The 25,010-nt window shown below is 40.7% G+C and overlaps 1 protein-coding gene across 1 annotated transcript in view; it reads right to left on the bottom strand.

Annotated features, from left to right (window-relative positions):
- Positions 1 to 4,697: 4,697 nt before the first annotated feature.
- The window catches only part of ZNF613 (zinc finger protein 613), a 30,788-nt gene continuing 10,475 nt past the window's right edge, over positions 4,698 to 25,010 (bottom strand). Inside the window, exons 2-5 of the mRNA XM_008588257.1 lie at positions 19,190 to 19,406; positions 14,707 to 14,833; positions 14,334 to 14,426; positions 4,698 to 7,806 (exon numbers count right to left, since the gene is read on the bottom strand). Coding sequence (XP_008586479.1) covers positions 6,176 to 7,806; positions 14,334 to 14,426; positions 14,707 to 14,833; positions 19,190 to 19,204 — 1,866 coding nt within the window. The 5' untranslated portion in view covers positions 19,205 to 19,406 and the 3' untranslated portion in view covers positions 4,698 to 6,175. The remainder of the gene's footprint in view (positions 7,807 to 14,333; positions 14,427 to 14,706; positions 14,834 to 19,189; positions 19,407 to 25,010) is intronic.

The raw sequence follows: 25,010 nt of genomic DNA, 5'->3' as shown, positions 1-25,010 counted from the left end.
TTCACTCTGTACCATAAACCTAATTATCCCAAAGCACCAATCTCACATTTACTGGGAAACTCTTTTTCTCAAAATCCAACCTCTGGTCTAGCTGTGGGAACATTCTCACGTATTTCTTTTTTTCTTTTTTTAAAAATTAATTAATTTATTTATTATTATTTTTAAAATATTTTATTTTATTTTGTCAATATACAATGTGGTTGATTATTGTGGCAAAATGGTGCAGCCTCTATGGAAAATGGTATGGAGGTTCCTCAAACAATTGCAGATAGATCTACCATATGACCCAGCTATCCCACTGCTGGGAATATACCCAGAGGAATGGAAATCATCAAGTCGAAGGTATACCTGTTCCCCAATGTTCATCGCAGCACCCTTTACAATAGCTAAGAGTTGGAACCAGCCCAAATGTCCATCGCCGGATGAGTGGATACAGAAAATGTGGTATATCTACACAATGGAATACTACTCAGCTATAAAAAAGAATGAAATACTGCCATTTGCAACAACATGGATGGACCTAGAGAGAATTATATTAAGTGAAAGAAGTCAGGCACAGAAAGAGAAATATCACATGTTCTCACTTATTTGTGGGAGCTAAAAATAAACAACAAACGGGGGTGGGGGTGGGGGAAGAAGACATAACAATTACAATTCCTTGAAATTGATACAACAAGCAAACAGAAAGGACATTGTTGGGAGGGAGGGGGGAGAGGGAGGTGGGAGGCAGGTTTCAGTACTTGGCCTAACATATTTCTAAAGAAAGAGGGGAGATCAGAAACAATGATTATTTGGGAATTTTGCAACAGGCCAGTGGACCATGTAGACTTCTCCAGAAGCAGATGTGCTTCTGAATGGGATAAAAAAAAAAAAAAAGTCACCTTCTTCAGTCACACTCTGCGTCGTGTACCTATATGGATGTCATATCTGAATTTTTTCCCATTTCAATGTACCTAATATGCTGATCTCCCATCTTGCAACTAACAGCATCTTCTTCCGTATTTCTATAATTATGTCTCAGTTGCCATCACACAAGAGGCCTAAAGGTCTACCTTCCTCCTCAGTGAAGACTCTCGTCACTTTTACTTTTAGTTTTTGGGGGGTTTATTTGTTTGTTTTTTGTTTTTAGAAACTCAGGCTGCTCCTTATTATCTCACTGCTGCCACTGGGTGAAAAGTAAGACTCCCCAGAGCTAGAAAAATACAAAAGAAACCTACTCTTCACCATGCTACTTCAATTACTAACACAAAATCCAGTCAGCCTGGCAATAAAATGTAGCAGTACCTTGGTTCTCCCATTACCTATGTTTCCATCCTATCAGTTCCCCCAAATGCCTTGTCACACTGGTTTTCATGGAGCTAGCTTCAGGCCAGTCATTTGGCCATCTTCCCTATGGTGCTGCAAATTTTCCATTTAATGTCTTCACTCTTTGCCTATCATTATCTTTTTTATTCAAAATCTAGATATGCTTCTCACATACACTTCATTCCTCATGCTCTACATATCACTTTAAAACCCTATTTCCTCTAAATTTCTACTATATTCCCTCTTTACTTTTTTTGACATGTAACTTCACACAGCCTTGAATTGTAGCAAAAATAACTTGTGTTCAAAACCTGTATTATAGGGCTGGCTGGTTAGCTCACCTGGTTAGAGTGCAGCTTTCGGTTCCCCGTACTGGCCAGCCACCAAGAAAAAAAAAAAAAACAAACCTGTATTTATATATATGTCATATATTTGTTACAATGTCCTTGCTACTGAAAGATATTGGTTTCTAAAATATACTCCATCAGTTTAGTATATATTAGGAATGTGAGTCACAAAGTAAACCATCACATAGCATCTCCTAGAGAACTTTATCAACAGTCCCAGGTTTATATCCTAAATCTAATCAACCTAGACTCAGAAGAGGCTTTCATAAATTCATTATGCATACATATTCTAACAAAAACCTTGGATTTAAGAAGGTAGATCCAGTGTTTTTAAGGCTGAGCTTCAATGGTCTGGGCAAAAAGTAAAATGAGAACTCAGTGGGGGAAGGTGCTAGTATTTTCTGGAGTGGTCAAAAACCTCTCCATGAAAAGAGAATTCATGAAAAAAATACTGCATGAATGTGGAAAATAAAAAAAAAACACCAAAATCCCACACCTATCACTTGGTCAATATCTTACTTAGTGAATCAGCAACTCCTGACAATATTTATGGTTCTGATTTAAAGAAATTCTTGTTTTACTTCAGGGAAAGAAGCCTCTCAGGGATCCTCCTACTTCACCACCTGCTCTTTCTAAACTTACTTTATTAGATACTCATCTTTCCACAGTCTTAGATCTTGGCCCAGTCAGGAGCCCAGTTGAGCACTGGTCCCATGTGCTGCTGACGCTGCCATTGCTGGCTCATTCCCAAGACCCAGAGAGGCCCACCCACCACCCAAGTAGGAAAGTGGGAGCACAGGTGAGTGCCAGTCCTGCACACCATAACCGTACCATGCCAGAGCGCAGGAAAAGCCTACTCACTGCCTAAGCAGGAGCCCAGGTGAGTGCTGGCCCCATGTGCTGCTTCTGCCACTGCTGCAAGCTCAGGGCCTGAGCTCTGGAGAGGCCCGCCCACCACCTGAGAGGGATTCCAGGTGAGTGCTGGTCCCACATGTCATCACTGCCTCCACCACCTGCCCATACCTCAGCCCCAGACAGGCCCACCCGATGCCCAAGCAGAAGCCCTGGTGAGTGCCGGTCCCATGTGCCACTGCCAACACCACCACAGGCTCAAGCCCAAACCCCAGAGAGGCCTGCCCACTGCCTAAGCAGAAGCCAAGGTGAGTGCCATCCTGCATACCACAACACAGATTGATCACATATTGTACACGGGTATTGATATTCAACCCTGTACCCCACAAATATAATCGTTTTAATAAAAAACAAAATTAAATTAAAACCAACTATCATGGTACTAAACAAAAATTAAAAAAACAAAAATAAAGCTACTTCCTACTCCAGCTCTCCCTCCGCAGCCCCTCCTTTGCCACCACCAGGGAACTGAGAGCCATCTGTGTCTAGCAGGTAAACTGGGTGTTCCCAGAACTCAAAGTCCAATTGTGTGCCCTGCATTCTGACGTAACGCAGCCACACCCATCTCGGTGTTCCTATCAAGAGCTCCCCTAAGGGCTGCTAGGAAAATACTGTATTAACCTCAGAGCGCCTGAATCATTGCACCAACTATGGAAATTATCAGAAGAGATATAAAAACAATAGCACGCTGAGCAAAAAAGTAAGGTGCTGGCGCTCTTCCCCCATACTGATTGCTATGGACGCAGTCATCTTAATGGATGACAGGATCCCATTCAGGGAAAATACAATCTCTTGGGAATTTAGAGTGAATTCTTCAGTACCCTGGAGGGACACTGGCTTAAGGGTGCCTCTGGAGGATCAACAAGGTTTGTGGAAGGTGAAATGGGTGAAGAGTGGTGGGGAGGTGATGCCTCAGAGTGGACAGAAGCCGTGGAAATTTCGAGTCCCCCTCATGGAATGGACGAGATTGGGTAGTGCTCCTCTAGATGAGCATTGTCTTCAGGCCAAACACTGGGGCAGTCTCTGTGAAGACTGGTGCCCACGAACAACTGAATAGAGTATGTGGTTACATGTAACAAGGAGAAAGGGATGAGGCTTCAAATGTAATTCAAATATTTCCCTAAAACACATGAAAATATAAATTGGGACATATGAGAGTATTAAATGACTAAATAATGCAGTTATTATTTGGCAAACACCACACTTTATAACTTTATAAACGTTAACTATAATTTTTATGAAGGTGAGGGGGTGAAGCAATAGAGGGTATAAATACGTACTGACTTTTTAAAGAGGCAACCTGGAATTAATTGTCTACTCAATTGAACTTTTTATTTATCTGGTATGCAAACCTTTGAAAGATGAGCTCAACCCCTGATCTGCAGGGCAGATCTGGGCAGCCCATTTGGTATCCTAGATGCTGTGACTGTCCTGATAGGATGTGGAGATTCACAAGACAAGTGAGAAAGATCTGAAATCTGTACTGGAAAAGAGTCCATTTCTTACTATTTTCCAGAGAACATCTATGCTAAATCTATCCTGTTACAGGCCATTACTTTGCATGTTTTGTTTGTCAGTGTATCCTGTGTTTACAGTAGCATCTGCCACAGTGCAGATGCTTAAAAAATATTTGTTGTAATTACTCAATAACCCAGAGTTTGGGTTTAAATTATGAGGCAGCCATCTTATGGCAAATTTCCACTTTTTTCCTTATAAGCCAGACTCACTGTTTCTAAGTTGTATATATCTTTACTGGATCAGGGGAAGAACTCTGAGAGGAGAGGTGAAGGGCCCCATTCCCAGGAGAGTGAGAAGGAGTGATAAAGGTAAATCACATTTCTCAATTGTGTGTCACAGAGGAGCCAGGATCTTTGAAATCACGGCAACTCTGAAAGTTGATAAATCTGTGGACAGATGCAAAGGCTCTCTCTGACATCCAAAGTGATTTCACCTTTATCCATCTCACATACTGTCCGCTTTTTAGAGAGTGCAGTTAATTTTCTTCCTTTAATTGGGCTTATTCTGTGGACCCTATTCCTTCTTTGATCTGTCCCTTTTATGTTCTGGCAGACACGATTTTTATTCAAGATTTGAAAAAAGTTTGTTTTTTTGTAACAATACCAATCCCTAGAATTTCTTTCCAGTAGTTTCTTTCCTTTAATGACAAAAATAATTTTGATTTATTGGTTTATAATATAACTCATCATCTTCATTCATGTTCCAAATCTACATATAATTAATTTCTATTTTGCTATGTGATGGGCAATATACAATTATCTTCAAACTATCAAGGAATTTATAATCTAGGTACAGAGATATGAACTGTAAAAAAAGTATTCATACCTTGTTTTATGTAAGTAAACTTAAGTGAGTTCTCCCCCTACCACTCCAAATAATAATATGCCCCTTTAATAAAAAATTCAGGATGATTTGATCCTTATCCTGTATGTCCTTTTCAACTAATGTAGGTATATACATCCTTTGACTACATTTGCTAGAAGATAAAATTGCTACATGCATATAATCCACCATAAAAAAAAAATGCTGGCTCAAAACAGCAAGGGCTTTTGGTTTGTCCATCACTGCCATCATCTACAATTCCTACAACAGCAACAAGTGAAGGAAATATTTGATAAAAAAATTTTCTGAGTGGTGTGTATACCAACAACAGACAAATCACAGGGTTAGGATGAGAACTACCTTCTAGGGTAAGAACCTGGCTGATTGGTTATTTATTATTTTTTAATTTCATTCTCCTGGGGTGGTATTCATAAAGCTAAACACATCCAAACATGCTATGTTACATTATTGAATTAAGTATATTCAGTTTCCTTTTGAAGAACTTCAGTAGTCTGAAATAACAAGAAATTTAGAACCAAAGATATGCAAGAGCTAATCATAGTGATCTTGAGTGGGAAAAGAAGGCTGATTAAAAGGGGGAAGTTGCATTGTGTTGTAACTTTAGCCAGTGATGTGCAACACCACTCACTTTCTTCTAAATAAGAAGTCACTGACATAACAACTAGGAGTTTGATTCAAAGTATATTGTCCTAAAATGCATATCATATATATTATCTGATGTATAATGATGTCAGACTTGTGATAAAGACCTCTAAAATATTCTTCACTCTCACAGGGCTTATTTGCTTCATATTCACTGATATTTTGCTGAAAATGTTCCAGTTATTATGTTCATAGTTTTATTTCAATATGACTTCTGACAATTGATGAGGGAGAATGTACCATCAGCAACCCTGCCACATTCCCTGCCTTTGAATGTCTTCCAACAGTTTCTCTCCTGCATGAAGTCTCTGACACCTACTGAGGTCTTATTTGGCCAAGGACTTCTCCATGATTATTTTATTTCTACCAAGTATGAGTTCATTGAAGAACTGTGATCTATTATCACTGGATAGGGTCTGTCTACTCCATAAAAAGACTTTCCCAGTCTCTGTATTCATACTACTTTTCTCTCAGTATACACTTGTCACCCACATAATCACGTAGAAAGTTTTACTCAAGGGTTTTCCACCTTGAATGTATCACAGTTTATTCCTGTGTCATAAAATATGACGTAATTGATCACTGAAAGCACTACCACATTCACTGTACTAATAACGTTTCTCTTCTGTGCAAATTCTATTATATGCTGAGGATGAACATCTGGCCACTGGCTGTCCCACAATAGCTACATTCCTATCTGCTTGTAATTCATTGTTGTTTAATGAAGCCTGAGCTACCACAGAAGGCATCTGCATAGTCACCATGTCAACAGGATTTTTCTCCTGTGTGAGATCACTATCATGTGATGACCTTTGTCTCTTTGAGAAAGGATTTTCCAACTTAACTGAACCTACACGTTTCTCCCTTGCATGCAGCATTCCCTTATGATAAACAAGGCATGACAAGTGGGAGAAAGCTTTCCCACAATCAGAGCATCCATAGGGTCTTTCTCCTGTGTGAGTTCTCCGATGTCTATTAAGGCATGACTTATCTCTGAAAGCTTTCCCACAGTCACTGCACTTATAGGGTTTCTCTCCTGTGTGAATTCTCTGATGATTAATGAGACCTGACTTGTGTGAGCAGGATTTTCCACACTCAGTACATACAAAGGGAGTCTTTCCTGTGTGAAATCGCTGATGTGATATTAAGCATGTCTTCTGGCTGAAGCCTTTCCCACATTCACTGCATACATAGGGTTTCTCTCCAGTATGAGTACGTTGATGTATAAGGAGATTGCCCTTCTGAATGAAACCTTTTCCACATTCATTGCATATATAAGGCTTCTCTCCAGTATGAGTACGCTGATGTACAATGAGATTGCCTTTCTGAATAAAGCCTTTTCCACAATCACTACATATATATGATTTCTCTCCTGTATGAGTTTTCTGATGTGCATTGAGCTGTGATTTCCAGCGGAATGCTTTGTCACATTCAGTGCATTCATAGGGTTTCTCTCCTGTATGAGTTCTCTGATGTTCAATGAGCCTGGACTTTCTGGAGAATGCTTTCTCACACAGACTGCATCCATGTGGTTTCTCTCCTGTATGAACTCTCTGATGATTAATGAGCCGAGACCTCTTGATGAAGCCTTTTCCACAATCACTGCATACATAGGGTTTCTCTCCTGTATGAATTTTCTGATGTGCAATGAGCTGTGATTTCCAGCGGAATGCTTTGTCACATTCAGTGCATTCATACTGTTTTTCTCCTACATGAGTTTTCTGATGCTCAGTGAGCCTGGACTTTCTGGAGAAGGCTTTGCCACATATACTGCATCCATGAGGTTTCTCTCCTGTATGAACTCTCTGGTGGTCAATGAGCCGAGACTTCTTGAGAAAGGTCTTCCCACATTCGGTGCATACATGGGGTTTATCTACCTTTTGAGTTATGTGATGCTTAATGAATTGTGAATCTGTATTCATAGAATTTCTACGTTCAGGGAATTCCATTTTGGCATGAAATTGTTCATGCTTGGCATGGAGGAGTGAACTCCCATCTCTGTTAACCTCAATAGGATTATTGACTTCATAGGTTCTGTTCTGTTTGAGTAAACTTAAATTTGATTTCAGTGTTTTCTCATGTGAGTCAAATATATCATGATTTTTCCTGAAAGGAAAATTACTTTTCCTCTGATGAATGATGCTTCCAAATGCATTATGTTCATGGCATTGTTCCACTCTCTTCAGACATCTTTGGTTTTGTGAGTGTATCTGTAGATGACCATCAACGTTCATGATTTCTAGGAAAGAAGAAAACAAAAAATCCATGAGCATGGAACAGAATAAAATTATTTCACAAACAGCTTTGATGACAACACTATTTGTTGACAACAACTCTTTATTGACAACACTATTACCTTAGTTTAAGGAAACTCTAAGTGGATATGTTTGTTAGTGGCTACTGCCATAATAATAATAAAATGTTGGTTGTCACTTGGACAAGGGTAAAACACATAAATTTAAACAAAAGAAACAAATGGTAAACAGTCATGTATAAAAAAGGTTAGATCATTCAAAATGAATAAATAAAGGTTTGTCTGCTTTCTAAATGTGACCTTATAAAGCACACTGAGACAATAAAATAAAATTAAGTCACTGTTAGCACTGGACCACAGAAGTTGGAGAGATTTTTTTTTCACAATGATGGGGGACATATTCATACATCCACAAATCCTTATTAAATTATAACTGTGTATCAGACATTGTACTGGTGATGATGATATAGAAACATATTTCTTATTTTCTCTGAGCATACATTCTAGTGAGGGAAAATAGAATATGGAAGCAATAAAATAAAGAAGGTAAGTACAAATTGTAAAAAGTACCTTGAAGGAGCAATAGAGAAGGAGAAGAAAATCAGAATATAATTTGGAGAGAGAAAAGATGAGGCTCAGTCAATATGGGGAGTCAAGGCTCAGTCTCAATAACAGAAGATTAATAAAAGTGAGGAATTAAGGATTATTCCTAATTATTTGGATTGAGCCACTGGATAGTGGGGTAGCACCTTTAAATGAGATGAGGAGTAACACTGAGATCCCAAATGTGAGGGAAATCAAATGGAAACCCACACTAACCTCAGGATGGATTTTAGATATTCGATTACAGACATGGAAAATCTAGCTGGATATATAAATCTTGAGAAAGGTCTTGACTGGAGATAACAACTTGGAAATCATCAGTATGTAAATATTATTTAAGAACAGAGGACTGGATGAGATCATGCTTAGGAAAATGTACAGATGGAGGCACAAGACCAACTTTCTGATTACTGCAATATTTAGGGTTTGGGTTTGGAAAATCCCACTGAAGAATAACAAAAATTGACTACATTGATCAGGGAACTAAGCAGACAGAGGTATATTAGGAACTATTACCACAAAGAGGTCAGTGAGAATGTTGTAAACAGCATTTTATTTCAAGATAATTGATAAATTCTTGGTCACTTTATTCCTCTAATTTGCTATCCTTCTTTATTCTGCAGACCACCATCAAACCAAATTTCTCAAAGCATCAATCTCACATTTAAAGGAAAACTTCTGATGGGTACAAAGATACAATTAGATTGGAAAAATAAGTACTAATGTCCCAATACACAGTGGGGTGACTATGGTTAACAATAACATATTTTGTATTTTAAAATAGCAAGAAGAGAGGATTTTGAGTGTTCTCACCACTAAAAAATGATAAATATCTGAGATGATGGATATGCCAATTACCCTAATTTCAGTATTATACATTGTGTAGATATACTGAAACATCATACTATACCCCATAAATATGTACAATTATGTGTCAAAAATAAATACAAAATAAAAATAAATAAAAATAAAATAGAATAAAGGAAAACTTCTGTAGTCAACACTCCAATATCTTAGATCGCTCTGACACATACTCTTATATCAATACAGAAAGAGAAAAACAGTGATCCCTATGGAAATTGGACCACATAGTCTTCTCCAGAAGCAGATGTGCTGCCAAACTGGCTAGGGAACTGTCATCTTTTCCAGTCACATTCTGTACTTGTATACATACAACATTTTGGTTGTTCCTATTTCAATGAGGTAATGATCCTCAAACCCACATCTTGCCACTATCAGCACTGTCTCTCAAAATTCTACATAAATGCCCTGATTGCCATCATTTAAGGGGTCCTAAAGGATCACACTTCTGATCCCAGACCAGAACCCTCAGCAGTTTTGCCTTCCACTTTTCTTAGAACTACTGGATGTACTTTACTGTTGCTACACCCTTGCCATCCAGTAAGACGACTACATATCCAAGGGTAATACAAAACAAACTTAACAACCCCACCACTCTGTCCTGATTACACATAAAAGTCCACAAAAGGCCTGAAAATAAAAATTTACCACGATTACCCCATTTACCCATGTTTACACTTACATTCAACTGGTTCCCCCTACAAATATCTTCTACCCTTTATGTGGTAAGTGTAATGGGATAGTAATGAAAAAGTATAGCTCTAACCTGCACAATTTGCTTGTATAACTTTAACCTGCACAATTTGCTTCTGCTAACAATGGGAACGCATATCTAAAGGCATTTTAAGTGAAGCAGCTTCTAAGAGGTCAGGCAGACCCAGACATACTAACATTCCGGGAACCAGCTGGTCCCAGGAACTCCTTATCTAGAGGCCACCTGGCAGACCCCAAGATTAAAAATGAGCTATATCTTATCAGGGTGCCAGCCTGTTAAGCCTAACCATAAATCTTAAGGCACCACAGCTAATTGACAACTCAGTCTGTTATGAAAGTCTGTCTAAAAAACTGTATAAAAAGCTCTGGTATTGAAAGTTCGGGGCCACTTCTTTCCAGGAGGCAAAGCGTCCCCAGCATGCTGGAATAAAACTCCTCTTGCTTGATTGCAGCGGTCTCTTGTCTCATGGTCTTTGTACACTGAGGGGGCATGGCACTGGGCCACCCAGAGAGCTTCGCTCGGTTAGAGGGGCAGTTACTGCTTGCTGCCAACCAACGTCGTCAGACCTTCCAATTTTTCAAGAGAAGCCAGAAACCCAGACTTTTATATAAGCTCTCCAGATTTATAAATGATGGCTCAAATTCTTTGAAAACACTGTGCAGGTTATAACCTTGGATTTGTGGACATGCAGAGTGACTTCACTGGACACTTACTATAAGCCTGGCTTTGTGCATAGCATGTTCAACACATTGTCTCACTTATTTAATCCATACAACAACCCTACAAGGCAATTCGTATAACTTCGTATAATGTATGCTATACGAAGTTATTACGAACCCTCGGTGTTGCTCCCGTGCCTCGCTCAGCCAGTGAGCAGGAACCGGTCTGTATGTGGGATCCGAACCCTTGGTGGGAGCGCCGCCATGCTCCCAAGCGGTGCACTGTAGCAGTGCGCCACCGGGCTGGCCCCCATAGTGCACAGGTCTTACAGGTAAGGTCCAGGCCAGTCTTTTTTTTTTTTTTTTTTTTTGGTCCTTTTCATGACTGGTAGGGGGTTCGCAACCCTTGGTGTGGGGTTGCCCGCACCGCGCTCAGCCAGTGAGCGCATGGGCCATTCCTATATAGGATCCGAACCTGCGCCGGGAGCATCGCTGTGCTCCCAGCGCTGCACTCACCCCAGTGTGCCACGGGGTCGGCCCCAGGCCAGTCTTTTGACAGTCCCCACAAACCTTTGTGCATTTCCAACTTCACATCTTCATTTTTTTTTTTTTTTTTCCGGGACCGGTAACAGGATCGCTACCCTCGGTGTTTCGCCCACCCATACCGCGACCGGCAACGGGATCGCAACCCTCGGTGTTGCGTCCGCACCACGCTCAACCAGTGAGCGGACCAGTCTCCACATGGGATCCGAACCCTTGGTGGGAGTGCCGCCGCGCTCCCAAGCGCCACACTCTACCGAGTGCGCCACCGGGCCGGCCCATACACATCTTCATTTTTGTTAAAAACAGCTTTACTGTGACATCACTGACATATAAAGACTATAGATATTTAAGGTGTACAATTTCATGTTTTGATATAAGTACACATTGTGAGATGATCATCACAACCCAGCTAATTATCATATCTATTACTTCTACATAGTTACAGTTTATATGTGTGGGTGACCCCTTCATTTCTTGCCCTTCATCATTTTGTTAAAACCCTAGATATGACTCCTACATATTGTGCTATCATTCCCCATTCCATGTCACTGTAAGCTGTTTTCCCTAAATTTCTAAAGTATTTCCTACCCTTTACTGCTTATTTTGACAGTTAACATCATACAGACCTGAACTAGAGCAAAAGATGCTTCAAATTGAAAAGCTTAACTTCTATATATTAACTGCAGATTTGTCCTCTATTTGCTACCTTATTCCTGGAAAGTATTGCTTTATTACTCAGTAAATCGAATCCCTTCTAGCATGTGTTAGGGCTTGTGGTTCACGAACTAGGCTCCAGAGGGTCTGCTTACAGCAATCTATATGGATGAGCCCAGTCCCCAAATCTAACACAAGCAGACTCTCAGAAAATGAGGTCTTGGTACACATATTAGGAAACGATGCATTTAATACTCATCACTAGTTGTCCAAACCTCTTCATTATCTGTACTCCCATTACAGAGGCTCTCAGAGTCAAAATTCCTATCTCTAGCCCTAACTCTCCCAGAACTCAGTAATCCACCTGCTGCAGAGAACACTATATGAATGTGAACAAGCATTTCTAAATTACAATGTCCAAAACAGAACTCCTGATGTCTCAATGCACATTGCCTCCTTCCCACATTGTTTCCATCTCAGGAAATGGAAACTCTATTCCTTCCAGGGCTCATGCCAGAAACCTTACCATCATTCTTCATTTGTATGTTTCTCTCACACTCTTTGTCTACTTCAATAAAAAATTCCATCTGCTTTCCTTTATAAATATATTCAGAAACTGATTAAAACTCACCCCCTCGACCCAGGTCAAAGACAACCACTCTGTGGATTTCAGGCTTCAACCTCTGCCAGCTACTATTTTCTACAAAGTAGCCAAATGATCCTTTCAAATATAAATTATGTTACTCCTCAAAACTCTCTTATGATTTAAAAAAAATCAAGTCCTTGAAATCCCCTTGAAAGGTCCTACATGACCCGTCTACCCCAAACTCTAGCTACTACCACATTGACCTTATCTGTATATTATCTCCAATCACTGTCTCTCTTACTCACTCCACTATATGTACGTAGGCTTCCTTGAAGTTCCTCAAACATACACCAGCCTTGGGCCTTTGAACTTGCTATTTTGTCTACTTAGAATGTAATTCATCCAAGTGACCTACTCACATCCCTCATATAGTTGCTCAGTCACCTTTAAAAGAGCCATTCCCATTCCTGAAAAGAAGCTCCCAGGCTTCTCACATACTATTCCATTACATGTTTTATTGCTCTTCCCAGGACTTTCACCATAAGACATGATATTTACCCATTCTGATTAATTTTGTGCCTCTTCCTTTTAGAATGTAATCCCCGAGAATTTTGTTGATGTTTACAGCTGTCAGGACTAGTATTTAATGGGCTACCAAAAAATATTTAAGGCCATCAAAAAGTATTTAAGGCAATGAAACAAGGAAAGATTCACATGTATGGAACACATTGGGGAGACTACTTTAAATGCATTGACCTTGAGTTTAGGAAAAAGAAAAGCAAACTCTGTACAAGCAAGATGATGCCATATCATGGAGACTTAACTAGAATACCACTTGACAGAAAAGGAATTTTCATCTTATATGACTGCTATGATTAACTGGGACTTAATGCCGTCAGACTACATATAATATGAAAAGGAAAGCTTTAAGGGAATGAGCCCAGCAATATCATTTAAGAGAAACTAAAATAAAGGGCACAAATAACAATTACACAAAGAAAATAAAGCAAAGCTGGACTGAGGTTTAATAATCTGGTTTGGGCTGGAAACACAGAATGAGAATTTTAAAAAAATTAATGGGAAGAGCAAAGACTTTAAATAAGGAAGCTGAGGAGGTAGGGAAGTTTTGAGGTCACTCCACAGTGGTCAGGATAGACTCAAGGAGTTGCCACGGAAATGGTAAAATATATGGTATGAAGAACGTGTAGAAGTTAGAAAATATGAAGGGAGATGTTAACCCGAGAGTCTCAAAAGAGAACAAATGATTAAGTCATCAGAATAAAGAAAACGTCTAAAGGATATGTGAACAGAGCAACAAATGGAAAACAGAACCTTTGGAGGACCTCATATTGGGGAAAAAGAGAAACTAAGGAAACAGATACATGCACAGCAACGGACCAGGTTACACTGGGGGCACAGAATCCAAGATGGGGGTGGATGATAGGAAAGGAAATCAAGATTATCAAAAGGGGGGTCCGGCCCGTGGCTCACTCGGGAGAGTGTGGTGCTGATAACACCAAGGCCCCGGGTTCGGATCCCATATAGGGATGGCCGGTTTGCTCACTGGGTGAGTGTGGTGCTGACAACACCAAGTCAAGGGTTAAGATCCCCTTACCGGTCATCTTTAAAAAAAAAAAAAAAAAAGGTTATCAAAAGGGGCAGGAAGGTGAAGTAGTCAAAAAATCAAGAGCTAGATGAAATAAACAGTGGGGCTGAATCCAAGAAGAGATAAAGAGGTGTATGTTCCTCAAAACACCTAAAAGAAAAAGAGCTCTTGCCTAGGAAGAGGGACTTGTTTACATATCCTCAAACACCCTCACAGCTGTGAACCTCTGAACGTTTAGACTATGACTTCATTGGCCACACTCCTTGCTGGATCTCACTGACTCACCTAGATAGATTTGACTATGGATTTCATCTTCTATTGTCCATGCTTCTCCTCGTTGCAACCTGGTGAGTGCATCTGGCTTGCTGGCTTGATACCCTGTTCAGGGGAAATGACAGAAGACAGGTTCATCAAACTGGGCTGTGATCTGTCAACATAAGAGAACGCTCCATTTTAAGAACAACATAATTTACATGTCTGAAAATTAAAGGCTTTTCTCTCACAAACGTGGCACATTATACTCCTTTATCTCAGGCCAGAAAGGTGACTGAGAATCTACCACTTCAAGGCACCACAGACACCCTAGAACTTTCAGAAACTGATAAGGAAAGGCCACTGACTGGACACCCTCTGAGTGACACAGGGCAGCTGTCCTTACCCACTGACACCAGGTTGCTGTAGTTCTCCAACATCACATCCCAGTACAGGTCCTTCTGAGCAGGGTCCAGGAGCTGCCACTCCTCCCTGGTGAACTCCACAGCCACATCCTCCAGTGTCAGTGATTCCTGTAATAACATAGTCCTCCTTAATATGAAGTGTTTCTCTTTTATTGACATGGAAGGAATGTGAAGGATGTTGTTCGGCTCATTTTCACAATATATGCTGCATCTATATACTTTGGTGTCACAATTTTTTAAACAATACATTGTGATAGAAGCAAAATCTATCTCTAAAATCTATGTTCAAAATCTATCTCTAGCAAAATATTCTGTAATTGTAGAGTCATCCATCAATTAACAAATCAGAATAACTAGTCATTTAATGTCCTGGCTAAACTAGAAACATATCATATATGTGTGTACATATACATACATACATATATATATATATATACATACATACATATATATATATACACACATATATATATATACACACATATATATATATACATATATACATATATATATGTATATATACATATATACATATATATATATATATATATATATATATATGCAGGTTTTTTTGAACACATATTTGCCAGGCACTAAATACATTCTACTGATATCAAGATGAACACAGCACTTTTCTATATTCATCATGAATCTTCATACCCAATATCAGAATCAACCATGGACAAACTACAGACACTATAAGATACTACATATTAAATGTGTATTTTTTATGTTAGAAGGTGTGATATTGTCTCTGCCCCCAATTCCTGACACAGAACTCCCCAAACCCTTATAAATAGAAGTGCTAGGAGAATCTCTTATTCTTTTTTTTTTTTGTCCTTTTTGAGACCAGCCGCACTGCGCTCAGCCAGTGAGCGCTGCGAGCGCACCAGTCATCCCTATATAGGATCTAAACCCACGGCGGGAGCGCTGCTGTGCTCCCAGTGCCGCACTCTCCTGAGTGCACCCACGGGCTCAGCCCAGAATCTCTTATTCTAATATTTGGTCTTTGACCCTGATTCCTGACACAGAGCACCTAAGATCTTTGTAAATTCCTGAGTGATAGCAGCATTTGACACAGAGCTCCTAAATCCCTTGGAATTTCATGGGTGATAGAAGTGTCTTTTGTTTTAATGAGGCAACTCTTGGGCTCCTGGATAACCTCCGGATCAGGTCTTATTGCCAAGGGAACCTACTATGTGACTAGAGGGTTGAAACTTTCAGCTGCAATGCCTGATCTCTGGGAGGGGTGAGAGGCTGAGGGTTGAGTTGATAACCAATGGCCAATGATGTAATCAATTATGCCTACATAATGAAGCTTCCATAAAAACTCAGAAGGACAGTTCCAAGAGCTTCTGAATACCTGAACACACAGAGATGCCTGGATGATAGTGGTGCATCTGGAGAGGCATGAAAACTTCCCCCCTTTCCCACATACCCCACCCTATGCATCTCTTCCATCTGGCTGTTCATCTGTATAACTTATAATATCCTGTACAATAAACTGGTAAATGTAAATCAAGTGTTTCCCTGAGTTCTGTGAGCTGCTCTAGCAAGTTAATCAAACCTGAGGAGAGGGTTGTGGGGATCCTGATTTATAGCCAGCTGGTGAGAAGGATAAGTGACAGTCTACTGCTTGTGATTGGTGTCTGATATGGGCAGTCTTGCAGGACTGAGCCCTAAATCTATAGCATCTGACAATATTTCCAGGTAGATAGTGTTGAAACTGAATTGAATTATAGAACACCCAGTTGGTGTCTGCTGGAGAACTGATTGTTGGTGGGGAAGAACCCAGTTTTTGGTGACCAGAGGTAACATGTTCTGTGTTGAATATTGTATGGAGAGTAACAGTAGGAAAACACTGTTTTTTACCCATGTCCTTGGAGGAGTAAAAGAATTTTTCCAAAACATGTCCAAACAGCAAGAGACTATTAAGTAATATTAAGTAGACTAAGAAAATGCATACTATTGATCAGAAACCACAAACACATACAACTTTAAAAATTATTATCAGGTATGTTAACAGCATATCAATTACATTGAAGAGCTAATTAATGAACTAGATCTGAAGAAAGTACCACAGGACAAAATGATCAAATATAAAAGACAGATTAATAAATATGGAAGATAGGTGAGGTCTAGCATTTACCAATTCAACGTATGAAAAAGAAAACATAATAATGGAAAGGCATTATCCAAAGATTTAAGGGCTGAGATAGATACATCTGTAAATATATATACACATATACACATATATGTGGTAGATGCACACACAGGAACAGTGACAGGAAATATGTGCTACTTACCCATTTGGTAAAGCTGCACTTAGCGAATTAGGAAAAGATGGATGGAAAGGAACTTTACTTTTTCACGATGTATACTTTGTAATCATTGGACAGTTTTATTTTAACCTTTAAAATGTATCCATGCACATTTTTGGGATTTTTTTGTTTGTTTGTTCTGTTTTGGTTTTTTTGCAGCTGACTGGTACAGGGATCAAACCCTGGACCCTGGTGTTATCAGCACCATGCTCTAAACAACTGAGCTAACTGGCCAGCCTGTATGATTAAATTTTTAAAAGGTAATAAAGGAGACAGCAGTATGTAAGAACTGGCTTTGGACACAGAAAGGAGTGTGTACTATCTTAGGGTGAAGTTCTAAAGCAAACCCTCTGGATCGCGACAACCGATGCCCTTACCAGAGAACATAACTTCCAAATGCCTACAGACAAATTTGTACTCAAATACCAGTTCAGCCATCTGTTCATATGGGACTTTAGGAAGTCAGAGAATCTTTCCAACTTCCTAGATCACAAAGGTTTTATTCCTAGATTGACCCTAATAGCCATACAGCTGGGTCCATGGGTCACCTTGCCATGGTCCCATGAAAAACTGTATATTGAGTTCTCTTCATCTCTTTCCTAAGGGGTCTCTGAGAAACTTTGGTTTAGCATTTATGAGAAATCTGCATTTATGATACCATCTATCACATCACCTCAAGGAATAACCATCCAAAAAAACAACCCGAGACGTAAGTGGAATGAAATAGTGACACCTCTCAGGAACTGGTCTGCTTTCCTCTCAGAGTTAGTGCATATTTTGTGACCATCATGATTCTCTGGTTGTGATGACTGTCAGAGACATTAGACAGAAGGTGACACCTAAAACAACCCACAAGATGCTCCAGTCACACATTATGTTCTGATACTGATCATTCAGTGTAAATTCTATTGTGCTGTTTTTACTCATAACACCTCTGACAATAATTGAGTGGGTTTTTCCTTAGACCAAGTAATTCTCCAAATCTTCAACACCAACTGGGTATCCAACAATTAAATTCAATTCTGGCACCAACTCCTGGAGTTAGTGTAGACCCCACAAGCTAAGGGCTCAATCCCACAAGACTAACCCCACTTCAGATGCCAGTGTCAAGTGTGAGGTCCCCAGTTTATCCACACATCTATCTGACTTGTCTACAAATTTTGGGGTTTCCATAACACACCCTCAGGTTCAAAAATTCACTAGAACAATTCACAAAACTTAGCATAGTGCTGAACTTACTATTGCCAGTTTATTATAAAGGATGCAACTCAGGAATACCCAAATGGAACAGACGCACAGGGCAAACTATGGGGGTGTTGGTGGTGGTGTGAACTTCCATGCTCTCTCTGGGCACTCCACTCTCCCAGCAAGTCGATGTGTTCACCAACTCAGAAGCCCTCTGAACCCCATTGCTTAGAGGTTTTATGTAGGTAGGTTTCATTACATAGGTATGATTGATTAAATTATTGGCCACTGGTTATTGAACTCAATCTCCTTCTCCCTTCCCTGGAGGGTGGGGGTAAGGGCTGAAAGTTGCAAGCTTCTAATTAAGGATTGGTCTTTCTGTTGACCAGCCTCCATACTGAAGCTATCTAAAGGTCCACCAAGAGTAACTTTATTAGAACAAAAGAGGCTCCTATCGCTTTTATCAATCAGAAGTTCTAAGAGTTTTAGGAGCTCTGCGCCAGGAATTAGGGACAAAGACCAAACATCTTTCTATGATACCACACCTATGATCAATATATTCCTGGTCCTACTTTTCCTTGATGTTGAAGTTAGAGTCTATTTGTGCATTAATACTGCTTTACCAATTTATACTTTTCCATTTAATTCAATTGACTTTTTTTTTTTCCTTTTTGTCTTTTTTTTTACTGACCGGCAACGGATCGCAACCCTCAGTGTCGCGCCCGTACCGGACCGGGACCGGCAACGGGATCGCAAACCTCGGTGTTGCTCCCGCACCTCGCTCAGCCAGTGAGCGGCCAGTCTGTATGTGGGATCCGAACCCTCGGCGGGAGCGCCGCCACGCTCCCAAGAGGCGCACTGTAGCAGTGCGCCACCGGGCCCACCCTCAATTGACTTTTAAAGTGCTCCAGAAATCAACCACAGAATGAAAGAAAGAATAAAACAAACCAAAAGTCACCTGGGCCTTGATCATTTTCTTCTCTTATGGGAAGTAGCCAGTAATTAGGATACCGTGTCTTTAGTCTCTTCTTGAACTGCTCTAAATTTCTAGTTAGTCATTAATTTCTAGTTAATCCTCCAGTCAAGGATGTCCCCACAAATGATGATATCTGGGTCCTGGAGTCTCCTCCTCTCTTCACTTGATGTGTCTTGCTCTTGGAGCCAGGACCTGTGGACTTAAGAGGAAATTCACTTTGAGTGCACATTCCTGCTGGGCTCACATCAAGGCCATCTCTAACTGCCCCTTATTTGAGGCAGAAACTTTTACACCTTGTGGCAATAAAACATCAAATTCTAACTGTATAATCAATAAATTTTTCTTTGGTAGAAGTGGGGTGACTGTGAGGGAAGATGGGAGAGAAGAGCCAACATAACATGATGCTGCAACACCAAAGGACTTCTCAAAGAGATCAGTTTTTAGAAAGAGAACATATAGAAGGTGAGAATCTGGATATTTATTTCTTTAAACCCATGTTTGCCCATGTACCTGTTCAAAAGTTGTTGTACACCTCACGCACAGGCACACCTCAGTTTGAAGACAAATGTGCTAAGCAAAGCATGGGCACTGTCATTTAACTTCTCATTAGTGACCACTTTATTACACTCTTATAAGCTATAAATCATTATTTCCAATTCCAACATGAACCTAATAATGCTTGGTGATTAACTATCTTGTCAAAGAACACACAATATATGGCAGAGTCGGAATTTGAACCCAAGCCCACCTGTCTACAAGAACATGACATTAGGCATTACTCTATTCCCCTGGCCACATCCTCATCACAAGACTGAGCTCTCTTTGCTACAACACTGGAGGAGTTTCATTTCCACAGCATCACATGAAGGATGGCCACATAGCCACAGACCTATAATCTGAACTTCCAGAATCAGCTCTGCTAATGGTGACACACGCAACTACCTTCTTCTCTAACAACAAATGGAAATGCTGCATGCCACACCCTTGGCCTGAAAGCAGCAGGTCACAGACCAGCTGCCCCAGAGGCATTCTGTAAGCCAAATTCTGGAGCCCAAGGACAGGATTACATGATGAGAGCATCAACTTGATGGACTCATCTTGACTTTTTCTTCTCCCTACCTGGGTAGAATCATCGTGACAAGCTCCCTATGGCTCTCCTCCAAACCCATAGGATCTGTACTTCCTCATCCTCTGACCCATAACTGCATAAGCTCCCATCCCTCTTCAATCCAAGAGGCACTTTGCTGAGGCAGTAGAACTTTCAGACTTGTCTTCTTGAAAGGCCACCAATGGAGGGGCCAGCCTGGTGGCACACTGCTACAGTGTGCCGCTTGGGAGCGCGGCGGCACTCCCGCCGAGGGTTCGGATCCCACATACAGACCAGCCGCTCACTGGCTGAGCGAGGTGCGCAACACTGAGGGTTGCGATCCCGTTGCCGGTCCCAGTCCGGTACGGGCGTGACACTGAGGGTTGCGATCCGTTGCCGGTCACGAAAAAAGACAAAAAGGGGGGGAAAAAAAAAAAAAAGAAAGGCCACCAATGGAAAGGTGCACAGGCCAAATGACGTGACTCTTATGGGCAGGTGGCAGTGGATGAATGCAACATTTCAGAGGCACCCAGGGTATGCACTTCAAATGGCAAGGTTTCCATTCCCATGAGCTTCCATAGCCCTTTATACAGGAATAGCTGAAGTTTCTACCTCATTTTTGACCCTTAAGAACTCTCTGTAGAAAGTAATTATTCCCATTTCCTCTAGTGGCTAGGTCCTTTCATTGGAGAAGTACCATTTCTGAAAATGTTTATATAGGAAGCAATACAGAAAATTTCCACAAATGCTAAAACATCATTACCAAACAGGCCATGATCACTAATCATTACGTGAAAGTAACAAACAACAAAGGAAAGTTGACAGAAAAAAATCAAAACCTGTGCTGAGCCAGGGCTAGGGTCTGGAACTCACAGACCCCTCGAGCCCATTCAAAAACCCTTCACATGCAGGTCTATGAGCTAGGTCACAGGAAAAGGTCCTTGAAGCCATAGGTAAAGACAGAATAGTCTTTATTCAGCACACACATGTCTAAGAGCTAGGCAGTCCAAAGAGAAATAGAACAGCTGCCAGCAAAGTAAACATGCTGTATTTTTAGATGCAAGCTCTGTGGATCTGCTGCTTCACACACTGAAAAACACACAAGAATAGCAACAAGCTAAAAGTACTGGGTGCACATGCGCACTAACTCTACTCCCACACAACTTGTTTATAAAGAATGTGCTGCACCACACACAACTGGACCTGAGGCGAGGAGGCCTGACTACTCTATTTTCCTCACAACCTGTAAAGCAAAACTATATGTTATTTGAAGCTATATATAAAACGTGCATTATATGAAAAACATGCAGTATATGAAAACATGCATAGTATGAAACAAGTTCAAGAGAGTGGTTATCACTGGGGAAGGAACAAGGGGGATGGACTATTAAGGAGATCACTTAAGTTGAACTTGCAACAGTTTATTTTTTAAAAAGTACCACCAGCAAAAAAATAAAATCAAGTACATCATGGAGGAAAATCACATTGAGTGAAAATGGCAGAGTGGGAAGTTCTCACTGGACCAACCTTCCAGTTCAGGCCTACTGAACTAATGCATCCCCCTGTCCTCGGACAGAGATCAAACAATTCCCCCTCCTCTCAATGCCACTGAGCTGAGTTCTGTGTTTCCAAGCTCCTGACCCAGCCATACCCTATGTGACCCTATGGTTCACAGCCGTACCCTAATGAACACCTCCCCTGCCTCACTGGCAGAAATAAAGCACATCTGTGCCCTCCAGGAGAAGCAGCCAGTCAGTTTCACCTTCAACAGTGCTGCCAAGTGACTTTGCCCATTGCTCAAGAAGAGGCTGGGCAGGCTCCCTCTCAGCAGGCCTGCTCCATGGCCTTGCCCACTGCTCAAGAAGCAGCTGAAAGGGCCCCCTCTCTGTATTCCCACCTGGCAGCGTCACCCACTGCCTGAGTAGCAGCTGGACAGGCTTTCTTTCAGCATGCCCTCTTGGCTGCCTCACCCACTGCCCAAGAAGTGTCTGACAGGACCCCCTCTCTGCAACCCTTCCTAGTGACCTCATCCACTGCTGAAGAAGTGGTTGGCAAGGCCCCTTCTCTGTGGCCTTGCATAGTGCCCTATCCCACTGCTCGAGAAGTAAACAGCAGGGCTCCCTCTCTGCAGCATCATGTAGCCACCTCATCCATTTCCCAAGAAGTGCCTGGTTGGGGCCCCATCTGGGCAGTCCTGACTAGCAGTATGGCCAACCACAAGAGAAAAAGCCCAGGAGCCCCACCCTTGGCAGGACTGCTCTGAACTGCCAAGGGAATCACAGTGCCACACTTGGCCTCAAGAAATGATGCAGTGGACTGGCTCCTGGCAGATCGGCACTTGGCTAGCTGAGCGTATTAGTCCGTTTTGTGTTGCTATAACAGAAATACCTGAGACTAGGTGATTTACAAAGAAGAGAGGTTTATTTGGCTTATGATTCTGGGACAGTTACATCTGGCATGGACCTCAGGCTGTTTCTACTCATGGCGGAAAAGTGTCAGGCAGCCAGCAGGTACAAGCAGATCACATGGCGAGAGGAAGCAAGAGAGAAAGCAAGAAAGAGAGAGAGAAAAGGTGCCAGGGTCCTTTAAACAATCAGCTCTCACAGGAACTAATAGAGCATAGAGCGAAAACACACTCACTACCCCTCCTCCCCCAGGGAGAGCATTAATCCATTCATGAGGGATCTGTCCCCATGACTCAATCAGTTTCCAACACTGCCACATTGGAGATCAAATTTCCACATAAGTTTTGTAGGGGACAACACATCCAAACTCCATCACTGAGCCAAAGCATATCCATGCCCGACTCAGAGAAACAGTTCATCTGTCATGCCCCTGATGGACCTACCCCTGAGTCTTTCGATTGCATGCATAGGCAATCAAGTGAGAAACAGCCTGGTTGTTTGCAAAGAAAAATAATGCTACAGTAACTGGTCCCAAAGAATCAGAAATTGCCAACATACCAGAAAAAAAATTCAAATTAATAATCTTAAGAAAACTCACCAAGATACACGAGAATACAGACAAACATTCAACAAAATCAGGAAAACAATTCATGATCTGAATGAGAGAATTAATAAAGAGACAGATATCATAATCAAACAGAAATCCTGGAACTGAAATATTCATGGAACGAAATAAAAATTACATACGAGAATCACAAAACAGACTATATCATGCAGAAGAATTTCTGATCTTGAAGACAAATGTTCTGAAATAATGCAGGAAGACAAAAAATAAAGAATTTTTAAAATGAACAAAACCTACAAGATTTATGGAATACTATTAAAGCAAACAAAAATTCAAATTATGGGCATTCTAGAAGGAGAGAAAAACAAAAAACACTGAAAATGTATTTAATGAAATGATAGCTAAAAACTTCCCTAGTTTTGGGAACAATAGGAACATCTAAATCCAGGATAGTCAAAGATCCACAAATAGATTCAACCCAAAACAGTTCATTCCAAGACACGGAATAGTCAAACTGTCAAAAGTTAAAGATGGAGAGAATTTTAAAAATAGCAAGAGAAAAGCATCAAGTCACTTATAAGGGAATCCCCTAACAGCAGACATCTCAGCAGAAATCCTACAGGCCAGGAGAAAATGGGATGATATATTCAAAGTACTGAAAGAAAAAAGAAAAACAAATGCCAGCCAAAAATATTAAACCCAGCAAAGCTATCCTTTGGAAATGAAGGAAAAATAAGGGCATTCTCAGATAAGCAAAAGTTAAAGGAATTCATCATCAAAAGGCCAGCCTTAGAAAAAGTGTTTAGGCACTTCAGGAAGTAGGACTGGACACAGACTTCATGAATACGACCCCCAAAGCACGGGCAACCAAAGGAAAAATAAACAAATGGGATTATATCAAACTAAAAAGATTCTGCACAGCAAAAGAAGCAATTAACAGAGTTAAAAGATAACCAACAGAGTGGGAGAAAATATTTGCAAAATATACATCTGACAAAGGATTAATATTCAGAATATACAAGGAACTCAAACAACTTTACAAGAAAAAAACAAGCAACCCAATTAAAAAATGGGCAAAAGAGCTAAATAGGCATTTCTCAAAGGAAGATATATGAATGGCCAACAGACATATGAAAAAATGCTCAACATCACTCAGCATTCGGGAAATGCAAATCCAAACCACACTGAGATACCATCTCACCCCAGTTAGGATGGCTAAAATCCAAAAGACTCTGAACAATAAATTCTGGCGAAGTTGCGGAGGAAAAGGAACTCTCATACATTGTTGGTGGGACTGTAAAATGGTGCAGCCTCTATGGAAAATGGTGTGGAGGTTCCTCAAATATTTGCAGACAGATCTACCATATGACCCAGCTATCCCACTGCTGGGAATATACCCAGAGGAATGGAAATCATCAAGTCAAAGGTATACCTGTTCCCCAATGTTCACTGCGGCACCCTTTACAATAGCCAAGATTGGAACCAGCCCAAATGTCCATCATCAGATGAGTGGATATGGAAAATGTGGTATATCTACACAATGGAATACTACTCAGCTATAAAAAAGAATGAAATACTGCCACTTGCAATGACATGGATGGACCTAGAGAGAATTATATTAAGTGAAACAAGTCAGGCACAGAAAGAGAAATGTTCTCACTTATTTGTGGGAGCTAAAAATAAATAAATACACATACACACACACACACACACAAAACCGGAGGGGGGGAGAAGACATAACAATTG

The sequence above is a fragment of the Galeopterus variegatus genome, unplaced genomic scaffold (genome assembly GCF_000696425.1).
Source record: "Galeopterus variegatus unplaced genomic scaffold, G_variegatus-3.0.2 Scaffold4747, whole genome shotgun sequence".
In the NCBI taxonomy this organism is placed as follows: Eukaryota; Metazoa; Chordata; class Mammalia; order Dermoptera; family Cynocephalidae; genus Galeopterus; species Galeopterus variegatus.
Note: the sequence above shows the minus strand (reverse complement) of the source record. Positions and strands in the feature narration are given on the sequence as shown.